The 23,255-nt window shown below is 31.8% G+C and overlaps 1 protein-coding gene across 1 annotated transcript in view; it reads left to right on the forward strand.

The window, feature by feature from the left end:
- dcbld1 (discoidin, CUB and LCCL domain containing 1) overlaps positions 1-23,255 on the forward strand; it is a 46,721-nt gene that overhangs the window by 487 nt on the left and 22,979 nt on the right. The window contains exons 2-6 of the mRNA XM_052098139.1: positions 4,091-4,309; positions 5,295-5,438; positions 6,818-6,869; positions 7,742-7,814; positions 21,268-21,401. Of these exons, the coding sequence (XP_051954099.1) occupies positions 4,091-4,309; positions 5,295-5,438; positions 6,818-6,869; positions 7,742-7,814; positions 21,268-21,401 (622 nt within the window). The remainder of the gene's footprint in view (positions 1-4,090; positions 4,310-5,294; positions 5,439-6,817; positions 6,870-7,741; positions 7,815-21,267; positions 21,402-23,255) is intronic.

Consider the following 23,255-nt stretch of genomic DNA (forward strand, 5'->3'; position numbering starts at 1 on the left):
TAAAGTGTTTGTGGACTACTGTATATTGCATGTTGCTCCTGCAATCTCAAGCTTTGCTTCCAACCTGTACACCTAGACATATAACATGTAAACCCACCTAAACCCTTTAAACCTTCTCTTTTTTATATAACCTCTCATTTTGGAGTATATTTAGTGCTTGAAAGGATGTTAAGTGTCAACTTTGGCTGGTAAGAAAATGTGCTTCTACAGACCAGACACAGCAGTTGACACAACATGCAGGCAGGCAGTGGCTACCTTCCCATGTGGACAACTTTCCCTGAAATTACACCTCTCAGTGGGACTGCATTGCCATCAAAGTGTTCGGAAACGTGCCTGGATGTTCCCTTGATTGATTAGATAGGGCATTGACCATGCAACTCGAGGTGACCTACTGAGATGCTCTTATACTACTCATTTGTCATAGCCAATGCATTTTTCCATAGCAACTAACATATTGCATGGGAGTCCCCTCTAAGTTGAATTAAGTGTCTTGATGTAGTAGATGGGTCTATCACCTTAAGAAGTTTGAACCAGCTGCCTTTTAGCTACCACCAGATATTTAACCATTATGCTTCATCCATTGCCAAAAGAGCAGATGTATTCGTAGTGTACTATTATGGAGAACTATACTTTTTGTATCTCTTGGTGGCATTATTGTTGCAATTCAGCATGTGTGATTGTGTGAATGGCTTCAACTAGTGTGAACTGATATCTGACGTATGTTAGGAGATTGTTGCATTGCATGTACATGCAGAACTCTGTGTTGTGATTATTTTGTTTGCCACCCTGGGGCCAAAGACGGCCAGGTGTTCCTGAGCATGTTGAAAACAGTGGTTTTGGAGCTGAGCTGTGATCTCTTTCAGAATGAATGGAAAAGCAAGCTGTTTTTGCAGAAAACCATTTGTTGCTTATTTTGGCATATTTAAAGCAAAGGGATAGTTCACCCAAAAACATGTAGTCACCATTGGGTACATTGTGGGACATTGTTTGTTTGTATGTCCGTGATTAAGGTGTGATGTAATTTCTCTGCCACCTCTCCTAAGGTGGGACCCTCCACTTTACATTTTCCATGCATAAATTTGACATAAACCCAGCCCTACATCTGGTTTTCAGCCACCACCACAATGGACACTGTGTGTTTGCTAGAATTTAGCACTGACGTGATACTACCTAAGGATCAAAGAAAGCTTAGTTCCCTGGTTAGTGCACCCTGGCTAACATTCCCATAGAAACACTGTTTTACATGTTCTACAGAGCTATTTATGGGGTAAGTCTGTTCATTCTTCATAATGTCATTTTAGAATGCCTTCAATGCCACACAAGTCTTTGGTCTCTGGCACTGTTATGTGCATACATCAGCGGCATGTTCTTGGTGACCCAGTTGTCTGGTAGGAAAGGAATAGTTGGTGCTGCTGTGTGCTGTCACAGGAGTGCCTTTACTGTGGGAGACAGTGGCATAACAGGGCTATAGCATATCAGACCTGTACACCTGATATGAATGTCAGTTTTGTGCAGTCAGATTACTTGTGGACAGCGCTAATAACTGGGGATGCATGATATAACGGCATCATATTGGTTATTGGCTGATATTTCTGTTTGTGTGTTTTTTTTTATCGAGATATGTTTATTGCCCGATATTGAAAATTTAACTACGGATCCTATTTGAGATATTGTCATCATATTGTGCTAAATTAAAGTGTTAAAGCACATTCAGGGTCCCTCTGCTATTTTTGAGAACTTATATTTTCTCTCATTCAACCAATATGCTTTTGCTAACAGCAGATTTTAAAAGGAATAGGCTTTACATTATAATGTTTTGATGCCCAAAGTTTACTTGTAGCATGCAAAACTATTTATACAAGTTGTTGTTGTGTTTTAAAAAAAAATTTATTGGTAATTTATCGGTTATCAATATTTATTTCAATATCAATGCGTCCCCCTAATAAATACAGGTGTACATGGGGTTCAAACAGTTTTGTGATCTGATCACTCAAACTACTTTTGAAGGTACTTGAAGAGGTTGTATCACATGCATTTGCAATGTAATGCATCTGTCCTGATGTGTTTTGGACAACAGTGAATTCCCACTTATTCACCTGTCAATCAATCATTGCGCTTTAATGACTGCTTTAAAAACAACTTTTTGATGGAAATTTGACTTCAGCATGCTGCTTGAAATGTCACATATGCTTTGAGAGTAAAATTTGGAAGCAACATTGCGATGATATTTTTTTTTAAACCTTGTGCAGTCTTTCTTTATTCTTTAATAAAAATGGCACATGGAGTGGCTCAAGTCTTGGTTACTTTTCCAATGTTTGTCATCTGAAGGCACGCACACATTTTTTTTTGGACTGGATTCGATGAGTTTAGGCTACGTGACACACATAGAAAATATATGGGTGAGACTATAACAGTTTTGTTTTTGGGAATTTGTCAAACAAAATCAACAGTTCAGCCCCAGTGCAAAACACATAGACCGAAATGAAGGGGTGAGACTATAACACATCCACAGTGCTGAACATATGCGTACATACACACACACACAAACAAAACTTATAGAAGTGTAGGTTTTTACTGTAGTGAAAATAACATACATTTGCTTATTTTTATATACAAATTAATGGTGTTTCAAGGTATATAAGATGTAAATAGCATAAAATCCCCTCAAAATGCACAACTTTAGTGTTTTTACTATATTAAAGTTAGTGTTATTACATTTCTTTCCTAAAAATGAAAAAATAACACATTTAATGTTTTCGTTCAGATTTGAACGCCAACAATACAAGTGATTCGAAAACTAACCATGCACAAGGGTTGAATAATATGTACATCAAATTGCTAAAATTGTAATTATTACAATATTTAAAAACAATTTTTTTATAAAATCTCCCAAAATATTTGAAAATTAATATTTGAAATTTATAAGAATTAATTTTAGTAGTGGTGCATTGATCAGGACATTTGCTGATACCAATCACTGATATTTTAACACTGTGATCCAATCACCATTATTTATTTTTAAAGTGCCCTTGCCACACTTTTACAAGTGATATGCTGCAGTTATGTTTATGCCCCACACTGTAAAATCACATATCATTAATTGTGAAATGCTAACACTATTAGTACTATTTTCAACAATTGTTCTGTTGTCACTACCAAAGATAATTGTGACATACTGGCAACCAGTGAACACCACGAGAGCATCACACACAGAGAGATACATTAAAAATAAGAGAGATATATCCATTAAAAGCTTCAAAATTATCTATCGGTCTATCACCAGCAGTAACGCACTGCCATAGTAAGTGACGGATATAGTTACAAATCACAGACCCTCCGCTTAAAATCTAATCATAAGTGGCCACAGGAGACACATTTCAGACACATGGTACTACCAGGTGTAAACGGGGCCTCAACGAACAGGGGCCAAAGTGTGAGACTCATATATGCACAAATGCGCATAAGCGTGCACTAACCCCCCTGCGTGGGAGTCCTTAACATGGGCTCATCCACATGGCCTGTGCCTGACAGCTGAAGGTTTCTAACACCCCACCTTTGTGAGCATGTGTGAGCAAAATCACATTTCCTCTCTAATGACCGTCCTGTCTTATCTCATCACAGTGAATAAGTGTTGTTTTGCTTCTAGTTACAAAACTCAAGTTCAGGTCTGCTTCAGTAGAGATTGCTTGTTGTGTTTGGACTTGTCTCAGGGGCCAGAGGCATGTAAGGGCTGAAACACTGAATTAATCAAACTTTCTTCTGGCTTTTTCTGACATAATATTATTTGGTTGGCATGCATTAACTTGTTGGGCACATGCAAACATTTGTTGCAAAAAAGTTTTAACTGTTTTGATAGGTTGAGGATTTCATCAGGTCTATGGCTTGTATCAATGTAAAATTGGGTTTTATAATTGAGGAACAACCTCATCTTTTAAAAGGTGAACGCTGGTGACACTTAACAAAATAACACTTACCTCGTATTCCATCCATGCAATCTTCATGCTTATGAGTTCTGATCCTCCTGGATTTGAATTCATCATGATTCATTGCAACAATTTTTCAAATGTCATGATCTCTGTTATTTTTCTAGATGATGGTTGTGGTCATTATGTCCTGGGTCAAGAGAGTGGTGTCCTGTCCTCCAAGAACTACCCAGGAACATACCCCAACAACTCCTGGTGTGAATGGCGAATCCGTGTACCCATTGGCCACACGGTCATCCTCAAGTTTGGAGACCTGAACATGGAGAAAAAGGACTGTGAGACAGACTATTTGAAGGTTCTGATAGAATCATATGGATTGGAAAATGGTGAGCTGACTGAATCATTGACTTAATGGAAACTGGTGTTTAAATATTAGGTATAGATGTTTCTTTCTCAGATATGAGTTGTTTTCCATGATGGTAACGAATCACTACTCATTTGTGTTTTAAAGGTACCCTCTCTAATATCTACCTTAAAGAAGCTTATTTAAAATAGTAAAAAAATATCATTGGAAAATTTTAATGATATTTTTCAACTTACAACAATAAAAGAAAAATTGTCTTTCTAGCTCAGCATCTTATAGTATATTAAATTATAGAGTAAAAAATGTAAGATGCACAACAATTACTCAACGTTTCCTCAACGAATCAATTTGATTCGCTTTTGTCATTTGGTTTTCTTTTTTTTTTATCGCCTTTTGGAATGCCCAATTCCCACTACTTAGTAGGTCCTCGTGATGGCATGGTTACTCACCTCAATCCAGGTGGCGGGTGGCTTCTGAGACTGTCAATCCATTCATCTTATCTCTCATTGTGCATGACACTGCTGAGACTCCCAGCATGTGGAGGCTCATGCTACTCTCCGTGATCCACGCACAAATTACCACATGCCTTACTGAGAGTGAGAGCCACATATCATGACCACAAGGAGGTTACCCCATGTGACTCTACCCTCCCTAGCAACCGGGCCAATTTGGTTGCTTAGGAGACCTGGCTGGAGTCACTCAACACACCCTGGGTTAGAACTCACGACTCCAGGGGTGGTAGTCAGCGTCAGCTAACCAGGCCCCCATTTGGTTTTCTTTTTATAGGATTAGACAATATTTATGTTGTGATCTACATCATGTATGCTGCATTTGTTGCACTAAAATACTAAATATTTTGCTAAGAGTGCAATTGCTCCAGATCTTATCAGCACAATTCAATATGTAAAAGTTGTTTGAATGCAACAATCTTGGACCCTGACCTACACCATGCAAATGCCTCAACATGAATGTAATTCCTAATGTAAGTGAAATTTGGACTTTTCTAGTATTCTGGAAGTACTGCGGTGGTCCAATGCCCAAACCTACTGAGATACACACAGAGTCCAGTGAACTGACTGTTCGCTTCCGTAGCAGCCAGCATATCTCTGGTAGAGGATTCCTGCTGTCATACTCCACCGAAAATCACAAAGGTAACTTTATTTTCAAAGCAAAAGGCTGGTCTAGCTAATGCGCAGCAAATTCTTGAGTAAACAGACAGGCAATAGCTCTATTAAAAAGATGAATCTGTTGATATCTATTAGTAACTGAAAGGCATTGCTTCCATTCCTACAGTCACCATATTGGGTGTTGCAATGCCTCAATCAAAATGGTGACAGCAAATGGTGCGTTCCAGACAACTCAGAACTCTGAATTTCCCTCCTTCTATTAGAAAATAATGACTGGAACGCTGCTCGAAGTCAAACATCTTACTTGTGAAGTCAGGTTAGATCGTTCAACCCTGAACTCAACAAGAAGCATCAGTTGACATAATTTCCAATTTGGTGGTGCCCAACGAGCATAAGGCGGAGCTTGGTGTTGTGAAACATAAAAACTTGCTCTTCATTGCACGAAATGTATAAAAATGCAATATACAAACATACAAGAGAATAATTTGTGTATTAATCACTGCATCTGTTTTAATTAATTTTGCTCATGAAATAGCTACTTGATAGCCAGCTAGATAGCTAGCATCTGGAAGACTATGTATGCCATTATATTTAATGTGTGTACTTGTGACTGAACGTGTGATTGACTGGAAAGCATTTAGGTCTCCGACTTTGTCTGGAACGTGGCATAAAGTGGGACTACACTCGCCATATTTGGCATTATAATTTCTCCCATTCTCTTGTATTGTTGAGTGGGCCGTCTCACCCCATTAAAATGTAACTGAGTACATTATTACAGATTCATAGACGGGACGTCTTCATTTCAGCCAAAATACGGGGTGTCCCGGGTAATATGGGCAACCCTACAGATTAATTAAATAATCTAGGCTTAAATATGCCACATATCTGACTAAAATTACCATGTTAAAAAAACAACAACACATCTTTTGCTTGTTTCAAATTATTGAATCCTCCAAAAGGATATGCAGAGTGGCAGGTGCTACACACAACCAGAAACAGTTCAAAACTGGTGAACTTTAGCACATTTTACTTTTGGTGTTTAGAAATATGAACTTTCTGGCTTTCTCCTTATTATCATTGTTTTTATAGTGCATCAAGCTCTTTTATCTCAAAATATGATGTAAACTTTGATTCCTCTTGATATGACCCCTTTAAACTCTCTTCATCTGCCTGTGACTTCTTGTCATCTTTTCGTTTTGGTCTTTGTTTTGAGTGTGTGAGTGGGCTTTATGAGTGGGAAGTGTTTGTTCATCCCAGGCTTTGAACAGGAAGTGGGACTGTCATCCTGTTGTGATGCTTGTGTCCTGTTGTTCTTGTTGTTGTTAAGTCAGTGGCCCTGTTTCCTTTTGGAGACTGCTCCATTTTTACCCTCATTGTGTGAACTCCTCTGCTTTCCTCCACAGAGCTGCTGACATGTCTAGACAGAGGCAGTCATTTCCCAGCTTCAAAGTACAGGTAAGTGTGTGTGTGTGTGTGTGTGCGTGTTTGTGAGAGACTGAGAGTGTGTATTAGCTTGTATGCCTTTGTTGGGACATACCAGTGTGGAAAAAAGTCTGCTGTATGCACAATTCAAACTATGCAATGGGAATGTATCAGATCCATCAGACGTTGCATAATTAAAAAGAAAATCTGGATAATGGTCATAATTATGCAGACATTTGCGCTGTTCCAAAACCTAGTGAACTGCCTGCCTAGGCAGCTTTTTGAAGGGATAGTTCGCCCAAAAATTATAATTAAAACTATTGAAAAACGGTGCAGGAAATTTTTGGTAACCATTCATTTGAATTGTGAGGACCTACAGAGTTGAAATATTCTTCTAAAAATCTTTGTGTTCAGCAGAAGAAAGTCATATACATCTGAGATGGCATGAGGGTGAGTAAATGATGAGATAACTTTCATTTTTGGGTGAACTCTTCTTTTAAAATGCGTAAAGAAAGTTATTTTTAACGTGAAGCAGGGTTTGAAAAATGCAGCACTCCTGCAGAAATGCATAAAGAAGAAAAAACAGCAAGACATGGACCAACAGTCAAAGACGTTCATCTAATACATGTTACCATTGAAAATCTATAGAAAAACAACGAAGATCAATGCAAAAATGCGTTCAATGTGAATTTAGCTGCATTGCATGATACTACAAGGGAGCTGACTAGGTTTCGGAACAGAGATTCTATCTCATTCTATCATAATGGTTATAATCTTAGTTTTTCATTCAGCCACAGTATTGTCAACAAAGCACTAGATTTTTGTCATCAACCTTCCAGATCCGCAGGCTAGAATTGACTGACAGGCTGTGAGCAGATATTTTGCTTTGTTCTCCCTTTGTGTAGGAAGTACTGTCCAGCCGGATGTGCGGTGGTGACGGGAGATGTGTCTGGGGACATTTCTCTGGGATACAGACATGTGAGTAACGTCCCATTGTTTTCCTCAGTTGCTGCCGTGGCTCATTCTATAGATTTATTAGGATGTGATTAATTTTCCCAGAGGAGGTTCGGTACATTCATGTTTCACAGACATACTTTGTGATTCTAATCCCATCTGGATGGAGCATATCTGGTTTTCTCGGTGGGGTCCTTTGAGAAAATAATTCAGTCTGTGATTGCTGTATGTTACAGAGACTGACTTGCTTTGACACAGATACTTGGCGGGGTGCTTCCCAAACAGGTTGCAGATGGTGCCGTGACTGTGCACTGTGGCCAGGAAAAGCCGCTTCTCTTAGCAGATTTTCCCACAGGTGCTCAGGCCTCTGGGGTCTTCACTGAGAATGTTTAAGCAGGCCAGAAGTCGGGGGAGGAATGTGCTAATGGGTCATCCCATTGTCTGCCGTGCATTTGTTGTGACAGGGCTTGTGTGTATGTGAGCCATGCAGAAGGTGTGTGTGTGTGTGTGTGTGTGTGTGTGTGTGTGTGTGTGTGTGTGTGTGTGTGTGTGTGTGTGTGTGTGTGTGTGTGTGTGTGTGTGTGTGTGTGTGTGTGTGTGTGTGTGTGTGGATGGCCTGAGGATATGTAGTGGCAGATCATTTGTGCTGGCTGCATTGTTTTCTCTGGTCACTTAGTGGGCAGTGAAGTCTGAATGGAAGGCGTTTATGTAATTGTGCATACCTCTGTGGCGAATCGGGGTTAAAGGTTTGGGTTACAAATGGGCATAGCTGAGCTTTAATGGCTAGTTTGATGTTTGTGCTTTGAAAGAATCATTTGCTTGAGCTTTGAGCTATAACACAAGAAGTTAAGAGGTGTTTCTGAAGTCTGTAGCTTTGTGGTTAAATCTCTCCCTGTTTGTGAAAGCTAAGCTTTGTCATTTATATGTGTCATGCCAATCTCTGGTTTCATTGATTATGTGAGGGTAATTGAAAGGCTCTTTTGAACTGAATTTTTGGTGCTTGTTGCATGGGCTTAAAAACTAAGAGTAGTGTAAAAAACTGTGGGAAGTGAAATTGTTATACTAAAGCAGCAAAAATGCTGTTTAACTACAATAGTAATATTTTATTGGTTAGTTTATAACTATGAATTTACAATACATAGAGATATATATATAGTTTGTAAGGGATAATGTACTGTCAGCCAGTTGTAATTGCAAAATAAATAATTTATAGAGTTTATTTTGCGATAACAACTGACTACTCATATTACACGGGAACTAACCAAATATATGAATACATGGACATAAAATATTGATTTGCTTTGAAATGATGTAATAATGTGAGAAGAAATAAATCGCTGAACAGCTGTAATCCACTTCTAGTTCATTGCACATCTTTTTACAAGACTACTTGCCAAATAAATAAATAAATGCACATGAAATATTGATTTGAGTTGAAATTATTTTATTAGCTGACTGGTTGAGATTGCACAGTGATCCGAGAAGCAGGAAAGATGCTCGCAAATACCCGGATGAGCGGTCTGATACATAGATGGGCGGTTGTTACTGAGAAATATCAGACCGCTAGATGGTGCCATTGACCAATCAGAATGGAATATTCCATAGAGCCGTGTAATGGAAGTATATAACAATCTAGTCTCATAGAATAATTGCTACAATAACAAAATTTTTGCAAACTGATTTTTATGGGCCTCATTCTACGTTTTGTCACAGTTTCTTGTTGAAATTAACCCTAGAAGCTCTACAACAACTGTGCATTGTATTCACTTTCACACAAACCATGAGTACAACAGCTAATTATGACTTAATAAACATGTATTTTTCGCACTTACTGAAGCACTACTATGTTGTGATATTGAAACACTTTTACTTTACAATACACTTTAACGCTTGTATTACATACCCACCTACACACGTATTTTAATTCCACGGTAGCTCACCTGATATTATTGGATGTAAAAGCTGACATGTTAACAAAAGTGTCATAACACAAAATGGTGTTGTTGCATCAGAAAATGTGTTTTTCAAGTCAAATTTGCTTTTACGACACACTCGATTAGGTTTAGGTGTTGGTAAGGGAGGGTGTGTGTTTTGTTCACCTCTCATTGTGTTTAGGACACTTTTGGTTAGGTTTACACTTAAAGAGTTTCCTGTCAAAAAACAGTAAAGGACTGGCAGCAGAGTTGCCAGCAAGTTACTGTAAAATTAATGGGGTCCTGCTGTTGCTGAAATTAACAGCTAGATCCTGTTTTTAGAAAATAACGTAGTTATGATCTAAACATAAAGATCGTCATTTTAGTTATAGTTTACTAAACCCCTAAACTAACTAAAGTAATAGTTTAGCAAAAGTGCATATCTAAAAGTTACATGGTTATAGTGTAACAACTTAAATATATTAGCTTTAGCAATAGATTACAAATAAAATAATAGTAGTTTAGCAATAGTTTATAACTACAAATTAACAATATATAGAAAACAATAGTAGTTTAGCAATAGTTTATAACTACAAATTAACAATATATAGAAAATAATAGTAGTTTAGCAATAGTTTATAACTACAAATTAACAATATATAGAAAACAATAGTAGTTTAGCAATAGTTTACAACTACAAATTAACAATATATAGAAAATAATAGTAGTTTAGCAATAGTTTACAACTACAAATTAACAATATATAGAAAATAATAGTAGTTTAGCAATAGTTTATAACTACAAATTAACAATATATAGAAAACAATAGTAGTTTAGCAATAGTTTACAACTACAAATTAACAATATATAGAAAATAATAGTAGTTTAGCAATAGTTTATAACTACAAATTAACAATATATAGAAAACAATAGTAGTTTAGCAATAGTTTACAACTACAAATTAACAATATATAGAAAACAATAGTAGTTTAGCAATAGTTTATAACTACAAATTAACAATATATAGAAAACAATAGTAGTTTAGCAATAGTTTACAACTACAAATTAACAATATATAGAAAGTAATAGTAGTTTAGCAATAGTTTATAACTACAAATTAACAATATATAGAAAACAATAGTAGTTTAGCAATAGTTTATAACTACAAATTAACAATATATAGAAAACAATAGTAGTTTAGCAATAGTTTATAACTACAAATTAACAATATATAGAAAACAATAGTAGTTTAGCAATAGTTTATAACTACAAATTAACAATATATAGAAAACAATAGTAGTTTAGCAATAGTTTACAACTACAAATTAACAATATATAGAAAACAATAGTAGTTTAGCAATAGTTTACAACTACAAATTAACAATATATAGAAAACAATAGTAGTTTAGCAATAGTTTACAACTACAAATTAACAATATATAGAAAACAATAGTAGTTTAGCAATAGTTTACAACTACAAATTAACAATATATAGAAAACAATAGTAGTTTAGCAATAGTTTACAACTACAAATTAACAATATATAGAAAACAATAGTAGTTTAGCAATAGTTTATAACTACAAATTAACAATATATAGAAAACAATAGTAGTTTAGCAATAGTTTACAACTACAAATTAACAATATATAGAAAACAATAGTAGTTTAGCAATAGTTTACAACTACAAATTAACAATATATAGAAAACAATAGTAGTTTAGCAATAGTTTACAACTACAAATTAACAATATATAGAAAACAATAGTAGTTTAGCAATAGTTTACAACTACAAATTAACAATATATAGAAAACAATAGTAGTTTAGCAATAGTTTATAACTACAAATTAACAATATATAGAAAACAATAGTAGTTTAGCAATAGTTTATAACTACAAATTAACAATATATAGAAAACAATAGTAGTTTAGCAATAGTTTACAACTACAAATTAACAATATATAGAAAACAATAGTAGTTTAGCAATAGTTTATAACTACAAATTAACAATATATAGAAAACAATAGTAGTTTAGCAATAGTTTACAACTACAAATTAACAATATATAGAAAACAATAGTAGTTTAGCAATAGTTTACAACTACAAATTAACAATATATAGAAAACAATAGTAGTTTAGCAATAGTTTATAACTACAAATTAACAATATATAGAAAACAATAGTAGTTTAGCAATAGTTTATAACTACAAATTAACAATATATAGAAAACAATAGTAGTTTAGCAATAGTTTATAACTACAAATTAACAATATATAGAAAACAATAGTAGTTTAGCAATAGTTTACAACTACAAATTAACAATATATAGAAAACAATAGTAGTTTAGCAATAGTTTATAACTACAAATTAACAATATATAGAAAACAATAGTAGTTTAGCAATAGTTTACAACTACAAATTAACAATATATAGAAAACAATAGTAGTTTAGCAATAGTTTATAACTACAAATTAACAATATATAGAAAACAATAGTAGTTTAGCAATAGTTTACAACTACAAATTAACAATATATAGAAAACAATAGTAGTTTAGCAATAGTTTATAACTACAAATTAACAATATATAGAAAACAATAGTAGTTTAGCAATAGTTTATAACTACAAATTAACAATATATAGAAAACAATAGTAGTTTAGCAATAGTTTATAACTACAAATTAACAATATATAGAAAACAATAGTAGTTTAGCAATAGTTTATAACTACAAATTAACAATATATAGAAAACAATAGTAGTTTAGCAATAGTTTACAACTACAAATTAACAATATATAGAAAACAATAGTAGTTTAGCAATAGTTTATAACTACAAATTAACAATATATAGAAAACAATAGTAGTTTAGCAATAGTTTACAACTACAAATTAACAATATATAGAAAACAATAGTAGTTTAGCAATAGTTTATAACTACAAATTAACAATATATAGAAAACAATAGTAGTTTAGCAATAGTTTATAACTACAAATTAACAATATATAGAAAACAATAGTAGTTTAGCAATAGTTTACAACTACAAATTAACAATATATAGAAAACAATAGTAGTTTAGCAATAGTTTATAACTACAAATTAACAATATATAGAAAACAATAGTAGTTTAGCAATAGTTTACAACTACAAATTAACAATATATAGAAAACAATAGTAGTTTAGCAATAGTTTATAACTACAAATTAACAATATATAGAAAACAATAGTAGTTTAGCAATAGTTTATAACTACAAATTAACAATATATAGAAAACAATAGTAGTTTAGCAATAGTTTATAACTACAAATTAACAATATATAGAAAACAATAGTAGTTTAGCAATAGTTTATAACTACAAATTAACAATATATAGAAAACAATAGTAGTTTAGCAATAGTTTACAACTACAAATTAACAATATATAGAAAACAATAGTAGTTTAGCAATAGTTTATAACTACAAATTAACAATATATAGAAAACAATAGTAGTTTAGCAATAGTTTATAACTACAAATTAACAATATATAGAAAACAATAGTAGTTTAGCAATAGTTTACAACTACAAATTAACAATATATAGAAAACAATAGTAGTTTAGCAATAGTTTATAACTACAAATTAACAATATATAGAAAACAATAGTAGTTTAGCAATAGTTTATAACTACAAATTAACAATATATAGAAAACAATAGTAGTTTAGCAATAGTTTATAACTACAAATTAACAATATATAGAAAACAATAGTAGTTTAGCAATAGTTTATAACTACAAATTAACAATATATAGAAAACAATAGTAGTTTAGCAATAGTTTATAACTACAAATTAACAATATATAGAAAACAATAGTAGTTTAGCAATAGTTTATAACTACAAATTAACAATATATAGAAAACAATAGTAGTTTAGCAATAGTTTACAACTACAAATTAACAATATATAGAAAACAATAGTAGTTTAGCAATAGTTTATAACTACAAATTAACAATATATAGAAAACAATAGTAGTTTAGCAATAGTTTACAACTACAAATTAACAATATATAGAAAACAATAGTAGTTTAGCAATAGTTTATAACTACAAATTAACAATATATAGAAAACAATAGTAGTTTAGCAATAGTTTACAACTACAAATTAACAATATATAGAAAACAATAGTAGTTTAGCAATAGTTTATAACTACAAATTAACAATATATAGAAAACAATAGTAGTTTAGCAATAGTTTACAACTACAAATTAACAATATATAGAAAACAATAGTAGTTTAGCAATAGTTTATAACTACAAATTAACAATATATAGAAAACAATAGTAGTTTAGCAATAGTTTACAACTACAAATTAACAATATATAGAAAACAATAGTAGTTTAGCAATAGTTTATAACTACAAATTAACAATATATAGAAAACAATAGTAGTTTAGCAATAGTTTACAACTACAAATTAACAATATATAGAAAACAATAGTAGTTTAGCAATAGTTTATAACTACAAATTAACAATATATAGAAAACAATAGTAGTTTAGCAATAGTTTACAACTACAAATTAACAATATATAGAAAACAATAGTAGTTTAGCAATAGTTTATAACTACAAATTAACAATATATAGAAAACAATAGTAGTTTAGCAATAGTTTACAACTACAAATTAACAATATATAGAAAACAATAGTAGTTTAGCAATAGTTTATAACTACAAATTAACAATATATAGAAAACAATAGTAGTTTAGCAATAGTTTATAACTACAAATTAACAATATATAGAAAACAATAGTAGTTTAGCAATAGTTTACAACTACAAATTAACAATATATAGAAAATAATAGTAGTTTAGCAATAGTTTATAACTACAAATTAACAATATATAGAAAACAATAGTAGTTTAGCAATAGTTTACAACTACAAATTAACAATATATAGAAAACAATAGTAGTTTAGCAATAGTTTATAACTACAAATTAACAATATATAGAAAACAATAGTAGTTTAGCAATAGTTTACAACTACAAATTAACAATATATAGAAAACAATAGTAGTTTAGCAATAGTTTATAACTACAAATTAACAATATATAGAAAACAATAGTAGTTTAGCAATAGTTTACAACTACAAATTAACAATATATAGAAAACAATAGTAGTTTAGCAATAGTTTACAACTACAAATTAACAATATATAGAAAACAATAGTAGTTTAGCAATAGTTTACAACTACAAATTAACAATATATAGAAAACAATAGTAGTTTAGCAATAGTTTATAACTACAAATTAACAATATATAGAAAACAATAGTAGTTTAGCAATAGTTTACAACTACAAATTAACAATATATAGAAAACAATAGTAGTTTAGCAATAGTTTACAACTACAAATTAACAATATATAGAAAACAATAGTAGTTTAGCAATAGTTTACAACTACAAATTAACAATATATAGAAAACAATAGTAGTTTAGCAATAGTTTATAACTACAAATTAACAATATATAGAAAACAATAGTAGTTTAGCAATAGTTTACAACTACAAATTAACAATATATAGAAAACAATAGTAGTTTAGCAATAGTTTATAACTACAAATTAACAATATATAGAAAACAATAGTAGTTTAGCAATAGTTTACAACTACAAATTAACAATATATAGAAAACAATAGTAGTTTAGCAATAGTTTATAACTACAAATTAACAATATATAGAAAACAATAGTAGTTTAGCAATAGTTTACAACTACAAATTAACAATATATAGAAAACAATAGTAGTTTAGCAATAGTTTATAACTACAAATTAACAATATATAGAAAACAATAGTAGTTTAGCAATAGTTTACAACTACAAATTAACAATATATAGAAAACAATAGTAGTTTAGCAATAGTTTATAACTACAAATTAACAATATATAGAAAACAATAGTAGTTTAGCAATAGTTTACAACTACAAATTAACAATATATAGAAAACAATAGTAGTTTAGCAATAGTTTACAACTACAAATTAACAATATATAGAAAACAATAGTAGTTTAGCAATAGTTTACAACTACAAATTAACAATATATAGAAAACAATAGTAGTTTAGCAATAGTTTACAACTACAAATTAACAATATATAGAAAACAATAGTAGTTTAGCAATAGTTTACAACTACAAATTAACAATATATAGAAAACAATAGTAGTTTAGCAATAGTTTACAACTACAAATTAACAATATATAGAAAACAATAGTAGTTTAGCAATAGTTTACAACTACAAATTAACAATATATAGAAAACAATAGTAGTTTAGCAATAGTTTATAACTACAAATTAACAATATATAGAAAACAATAGTAGTTTAGCAATAGTTTACAACTACAAATTAACAATATATAGAAAACAATAGTAGTTTAGCAATAGTTTACAACTACAAATTAACAATATATAGAAAACAATAGTAGTTTAGCAATAGTTTACAACTACAAATTAACAATATATAGAAAACAATAGTAGTTTAGCAATAGTTTATAACTACAAATTAACAATATATAGAAAACAATAGTAGTTTAGCAATAGTTTATAACTACAAATTAACAATATATAGAAAACAATAGTAGTTTAGCAATAGTTTATAACTACAAATTAACAATATATAGAAAACAATAGTAGTTTAGCAATAGTTTATAACTACAAATTAACAATATATAGAAAACAATAGTAGTTTAGCAATAGTTTATAACTACAAATTAACAATATATAGAAAACAATAGTAGTTTAGCAATAGTTTATAACTACAAATTAACAATATATAGAAAACAATAGTAGTTTAGCAATAGTTTATAACTACAAATTAACAATATATAGAAAACAATAGTAGTTTAGCAATAGTTTATAACTACAAATTAACAATATATAGAAAACAATAGTAGTTTAGCAATAGTTTACAACTACAAATTAACAATATATAGAAAACAATAGTAGTTTAGCAATAGTTTACAACTACAAATTAACAATATATAGAAAATAATAGTAGTTTAGCAATAGTTTACAACTACAAATTAACAATATATAGAAAACAATAGTAGTTTAGCAATAGTTTACAACTACAAATTAACAATATATAGAAAACAATAGTAGTTTAGCAATAGTTTATAACTACAAATTAACAATATATAGAAAACAATAGTAGTTTAGCAATAGTTTACAACTACAAATTAACAATATATAGAAAACAATAGTAGTTTAGCAATAGTTTATAACTACAAATTAACAATATATAGAAAACAATAGTAGTTTAGCAATAGTTTATAACTACAAATTAACAATATATAGAAAACAATAGTAGTTTAGCAATAGTTTATAACTACAAATTAACAATATATAGAAAACAATAGTAGTTTAGCAATAGTTTATAACTACAAATTAACAATATATAGAAAACAATAGTAGTTTAGCAATAGTTTATAACTACAAATTAACAATATATAGAAAACAATAGTAGTTTAGCAATAGTTTATAACTACAAATTAACAATATATAGAAAACAATAGTAGTTTAGCAATAGTTTATAACTACAAATTAACAATATATAGAAAACAATAGTAGTTTAGCAATAGTTTACAACTACAAATTAACAATATATAGAAAACAATAGTAGTTTAGCAATAGTTTATAACTACAAATTAACAATATATAGAAAACAATAGTAGTTTAGCAATAGTTTATAACTACAAATTAACAATATATAGAAAACAATAGTAGTTTAGCAATAGTTTATAACTACAAATTAACAATATATAGAAAACAATAGTAGTTTAGCAATAGTTTATAACTACAAATTAACAATATACAGAGAAATACACAAAAAAAATCTGTAAAGAAATTGCTAGATCTATTGGTTTAAAGAGAATCAATAACATGTTGTTTCCAACCTTGCTGTCTTTTTCATCTTATTGCATTGCCTGTGAAAGCGCAGGCCTCAATTGTCATCAATTACAGTGCTGCGTGCTGTTGATCTGCGTTCAATTCATAATGCAGGTCCTAAATGTGGGAAAAGATGTATCAGAGCGTGACTATCTGTCAGTATTGTATTTTACCAGTGATACATTTCCATACACACTCAAGTGATTGTGGAGAACTCTTCTAACATCGATCACAGATTTTGTGTGTCTGTGTGTGTGCACAACAAAGACAACAGATTCAAGACAACAGCTTCAGGCTCAACTAACACAACAAGATCTTAAATGACAATGGAAAACAAGGGGGCCCATTTCCACCCCGCTGCTGTTTTCTTTGATATGCGAGCGTGGAGGACTTTAGAGAGGGGCAGAACGGTTGATTGCTTCACATTGGCTTTTCTTAAGATCAGGTGGAGCAAAGGACTCTGGGATTAAAGACCGATAATGCCACTGCAATGAGGGTGTGGATCTGCCCACCAAAGCCATTTGGACACATACAAACACATACACATTTATTCATTATTTTGCCTTCTTAATCTAAGCTCTAGGTTTGTCAATACCTCGGTGCACTCAGTGAATGAAACCTGTTTTTACAGTTTGTACTGGTCTTCTCCATGCAAACAAATGGAACGGAATTCCCATACAGTGAGGGATATTGTCACTAATCTTGTTATTGGTTCTTATTACATTTTATAATGTAGATCTCAAAAGTTGTAGAGAGATTATCCATTTGTTGTTTTCTGTTTTGTTTTTTTTTGGAGCGTAGCTGGAATAAAATTGAGACTCTCTTTTCTCCGAATGGCCGTCCAATATAAAAGCATTACAATAACCCATTATTACCTTCTGCAGTCAGGTAATGGGAAATAATATGCATTTGTTGTCAACAGGAAGGTTATGGATTAAGTTATTCTTATGTAAAGCTTTAAGTATTTACAGTTGGAAGGATCTGTGGCCCCTTTTGCCTCATCTACTCAAGTGAGTGAAATCTGCAAATTTGTTACTTGTTTTTGCAATCTTGATATCCTTAACCGTCCTTACGAGGTCCTTTGCATAAGTAGCTACATCTGAATGACAGTGATATAGAAGAGTCAGTTAATAAACAAGTACTCAAGAAAACACATTGACAGAAAAATGCTGAATATCAGAATCAGAAAAACATAATTTAACCTTGTCTGTGTAACGTTAAATCCAATATTATTACTTTGTTGTCATGATGACGTAATGCCAGTAAACCCTGTTATCTTTACCCAGTAAATCCTTTATTTTATCACACTAATATTATGTTAACATATACAATGTTGACATCTTGTGGCTATACTTTTTTGAATAGTGTATATTTGATTTTTTATGAACAGGCCCCATTTACTTACCATTACTTTAACTGCAATAATTTTTGTTTGTTTCTATAAATGTGGGACAAGTTTAACTTATTTTTGTGGTAATCAACATTATGCCACAAATGCTGCCGATTGAGCTCAAGTTATATTGAACACAGAACATTACTTTAAACCTTGCATACCTGAAATTGTGCTTGAGATCTAGTTAGTTGACTATTGCTTAGTTGTAAATCAAAGGTAGAGACTGAGACAGGGAGACTTCAGGCAGGCCAGATAGATTAAGGGTTTATTTGTGGTCCTGACTGGCGGAGACCAGGTTAATGAAGCATCTCAGTCTGAATGTAGAGCAGCTGTGTCTGCTAATAAGACACAATAGGTCTTCTGTTACCTCATCAGTGTAATCATTCACAAGTAGCTAATGATGGGCTCAGTGCAAAACACCAGACCACCCCAGAGACCGTAAACACTTTCCTTTGCCACAGTCCATCATGTTGCTCAAGCTAAGCTTAAATTGTTTGAAACTTGAAAGCACTGCAGCAATTGTACACTATTCTGCAAATAAATTACTTAACATGAATGAAGTCTGTAGCAGTTCTTTGAGTTGGCTAAATCCCACTTGCATCATAACAAAAACAACAAGTCATCATCCTAAATACACAGTCATGTTGCTCCAAACCCACATGACTTTCTTCTCTGGAAAAATAGTCATTTTAAAAATATTCCTTTCCATTCAACGAAAGCAGACAGAATGACAAAAAGCACCTTAAAAACTAGTTTGTATGTTGTCATTCACAAAAACATCTTCCCTTCTGCCGTAGATCTTCTCAAATCTTCACATTCCACATATTTGTACTTGCTGTGCTGCAATTCACGAGAGCGCAAGATCCAATGGCGTTTGGCATCAAACATGGCGTGATGCATCATGACTCACAAAGTTTGAAGTTTAAATTTTGGGTGAATTATTCTATTAATGTTATTCATCGTACACACAAATTGTTTTAATATTTTATATGAAATGCAAGGTCATAATTGAACCTTTATATTGTCGTGGCCATGTTACCTGGCCCAACCTGTTAAATATAAAAGGTTGTTAGTGTGAAGGCATTTGCTGTGACATAGTACTAGTATTAGCGGTGCTAGCTGATGAATGCTAAGCATTCACTCTGGCTGTTAATATTTCTGGAATTGATGTTGCCTCTTAATTAAATTACAAAGCCCTTCTCACTCAGAAATTTTAAAGTAAAGAATCGTAAAAATGTTTGAAAGTAAAAATGCAAGATTTATGGTCGATAGAGGCCTGCCTCTGCAATTATAAAATGCCAGAGCAAATTTAATTTAAATTCCAAAGCTAGCCGTGTTCATATGAGCATTTTATGGCAACCAAGATTGTGCTTACAAAATCCAAGAGGTCAGAAATGATAATGCAGGAATGAAGTGGTGGAATCTAGTGTTTAGTCATTGTTTGTTTATCTGGCCTCTTGGGTCTGCACAATGTCTTACAGTAACATTAAATCCTTACACTAACAAATAAAAATGCCAAAAACAATAAAAATGTTATTAAACATTTTTTTAGACATGGAACCATGGTAGTACCATGTCATTTTTTAACATGTATCTAGGCAATACCATTTTTTGGACATGCATAGTATACCATGTTTTTTGACATATCATGGCAATATCATGTTTTTGGACATACATTTTGGTAATACAATTTTTTTTAACATAAATCATGGTAATTGTTTTACGTTTTTACATATATTTTGGTAATACAGCTTTGAAACATTCTTACATAAAATATGGTAATGTCATGTTTTTGCACATGTATCATGGTAATGCTATGTTTTTTTTGGGGGGGGGGGGACGACATATGTCTTGGTAATACCAATGTTTTTTTACATGATTTCTTTTTTTTTTTTTTACATGTATTATGCTTATACCATCTTTTTGGACCTGTATTATGGTAGAACCACGGTATTATTAAAAGTATCTAGCGGTACCATGAAAATACCATAGTGCTGTACATGATTATAAGAATAATTCAGTAGGCCTACCATGTTATATATCCAAGTATCATTTTAGTATCATCTGATACGATCACTGTACCATATTATAACATAGTACTGTTTTTTGTAAAAGAATTTAGCTAGTTAGTTTTGTTCACTGCTGAAAATATATGGCGTAAAACCTAAAGGTTGTAAAGGTGCGGAAACTATCTCTTCTTCCTTCTCTCTCTCAATTCCTTTGTTATTGTATCTGAGTGTTGTCTCCACTTTCCATTTCAGACATCAGTTCTGTGTAAAGCAGCAGTGCATGCAGGAGTCATCATGGACCAGTTTGGTGGACCAATCACAGTGGAGGAAAGAAGAGGGATCAGTCATTACCCGTCCATCAGAGCCAACGGCATCCTGTCTAAAGAGTGAGTTTTTGTCTCTTGAGGTCTTTCTGAATGACAAAAGCTAGAAGCCTTATATTAATGTATGCTATATGCTATGTGCCAATCATAAATTGTTTTTATTTTTATAAGCTAATTGTAGACGTAAGGCTGTTTGGGTAAAACAACGGTTCTTCTGATTTGACAAAAACACTCTTTTAAGCCATATCAGAGAAAATACATAAACATTAAGATTATGTATGTATTGAATATGGTCAGATGGTTGCAAAATTAGAGGGATACATTTTCTTAGCTTAATTGCATGGACTTCAAGGAGAATAGTTCACCCATAATTAAAAAGGCAATCATAATGTATTCACCCTTATGTAATTTTAAAACTGTATGACTTCCTTTCTAATGCAGAACACAAAAGGAGAACATTTTATGAATATCCCAGTCAATTGCAATTGATAGTAACCCTCAAAAAAGCACCAAAAAGAATCATAAAAATAGTTTATACAACTCATATGTCATATTCCAATTCCTCATGGCATGCAATAGGTTTTGTGTGAAACAATTCAAAATATAAGTTATTTTTCAATAAAATCTTGATGTCTGTTGTCATATGGGTTTGGATTGACTTGAGGGTCAAAAGTAAATTATTATTATAATTATTATTTATTTATTTGGTAAACTGTTCCTTTAATTTGGCCTCCTACCTCACTAAGTAAAAACAAATAAAAGCATTGCTTTTGCCAAAACAGTTGGGCAGTTGGAAAAATTTGAATAGTCTGTCTTCCACGTTCTCCTGACAAGTCTCAACATGTCTTATTCTTGAACGTATTCTCTCGGCTGTGGCTGGTTGTGACCTTGCTTGGTTCCTTCAGATCTATTGCAGATATTACTGTTGTATTTCTGTCCTCTTAGTGTGATGGACGTTCCAGGCGCTGCCTGATGTCAGGGACACTCAGGATTGTGGTTGTTCTTCAGATTTGTCACATGGGAATGAGGGACAGATTGAAAAAGAAATGGAGATTGCCTCTCATTATAGTCTCTGAGGAGTGTTTGAGATGTTCAGTGAGGACTGATTTATTATAAAGACAACAGGCAATTCTCTAGAGCCAGAGGTGCTTCATTGAATCCATTTAAAACCTGGAAACCAATCAGAATGAATCATCACTATACATTTATTTATTTCCTTTCATACAAGTTGTAAGGGGCCATTCACACTAATACAATGCATTTTGCATCAATCTGCACTGGTGTTCTATTGTTTTTCTGTGTAAAAATGCACTATATGGTCATTTTTGACCATTGCAGACTGTTTTTTCTTTTCTTTTTTTTTTTGTCAGTGGCTCATGCAGAGTGCTGTATTTTTTAAATACCGTTTCAGGTTAAAAAAGCAACTTTTAAAGGCGTGCCTCGAGACATCTGCATGTTCAATCTGAACGGCCCCTTAGACACTATAACCTGTTTTAAAGAGCAATGTGTAAAATCTGGTAAATTTGATGCCTCAAATTTTTGGGGAAAATAATGTTGAATATGAATGACTAATTTAGTATTAGTAATTACTGTGATTAGGCAAAATAAGCCTTAAATTAGCCTTTAAAATGTAATTATAATTTCTCATAAGTGTGGCTTGGGGCATTATTTTAAAAAAAAAAAAGTTAGAGGGACACCACCAACCTCCCCCCAAGTTATAATGGTTACTACGCCCCTGCATTTTAATATTATATTTCTGTCACCAGCAGTATATTGCTTATATTCCCAGGTCTTTTGTGGGAACAAACTTCAGTATATACAATTTCTTTTTATTCATGCTGTCATAAACCACTTTGTACTGTGAACTCTACATTGGTTTGCTTAAAGTTAAATGGCAAAAAAATAATGAAAAAGTAA

This window comes from Xyrauchen texanus, chromosome 30 (assembly GCF_025860055.1).
Source record: "Xyrauchen texanus isolate HMW12.3.18 chromosome 30, RBS_HiC_50CHRs, whole genome shotgun sequence".
Lineage (NCBI taxonomy): Eukaryota > Metazoa > Chordata > Actinopteri > Cypriniformes > Catostomidae > Xyrauchen > Xyrauchen texanus.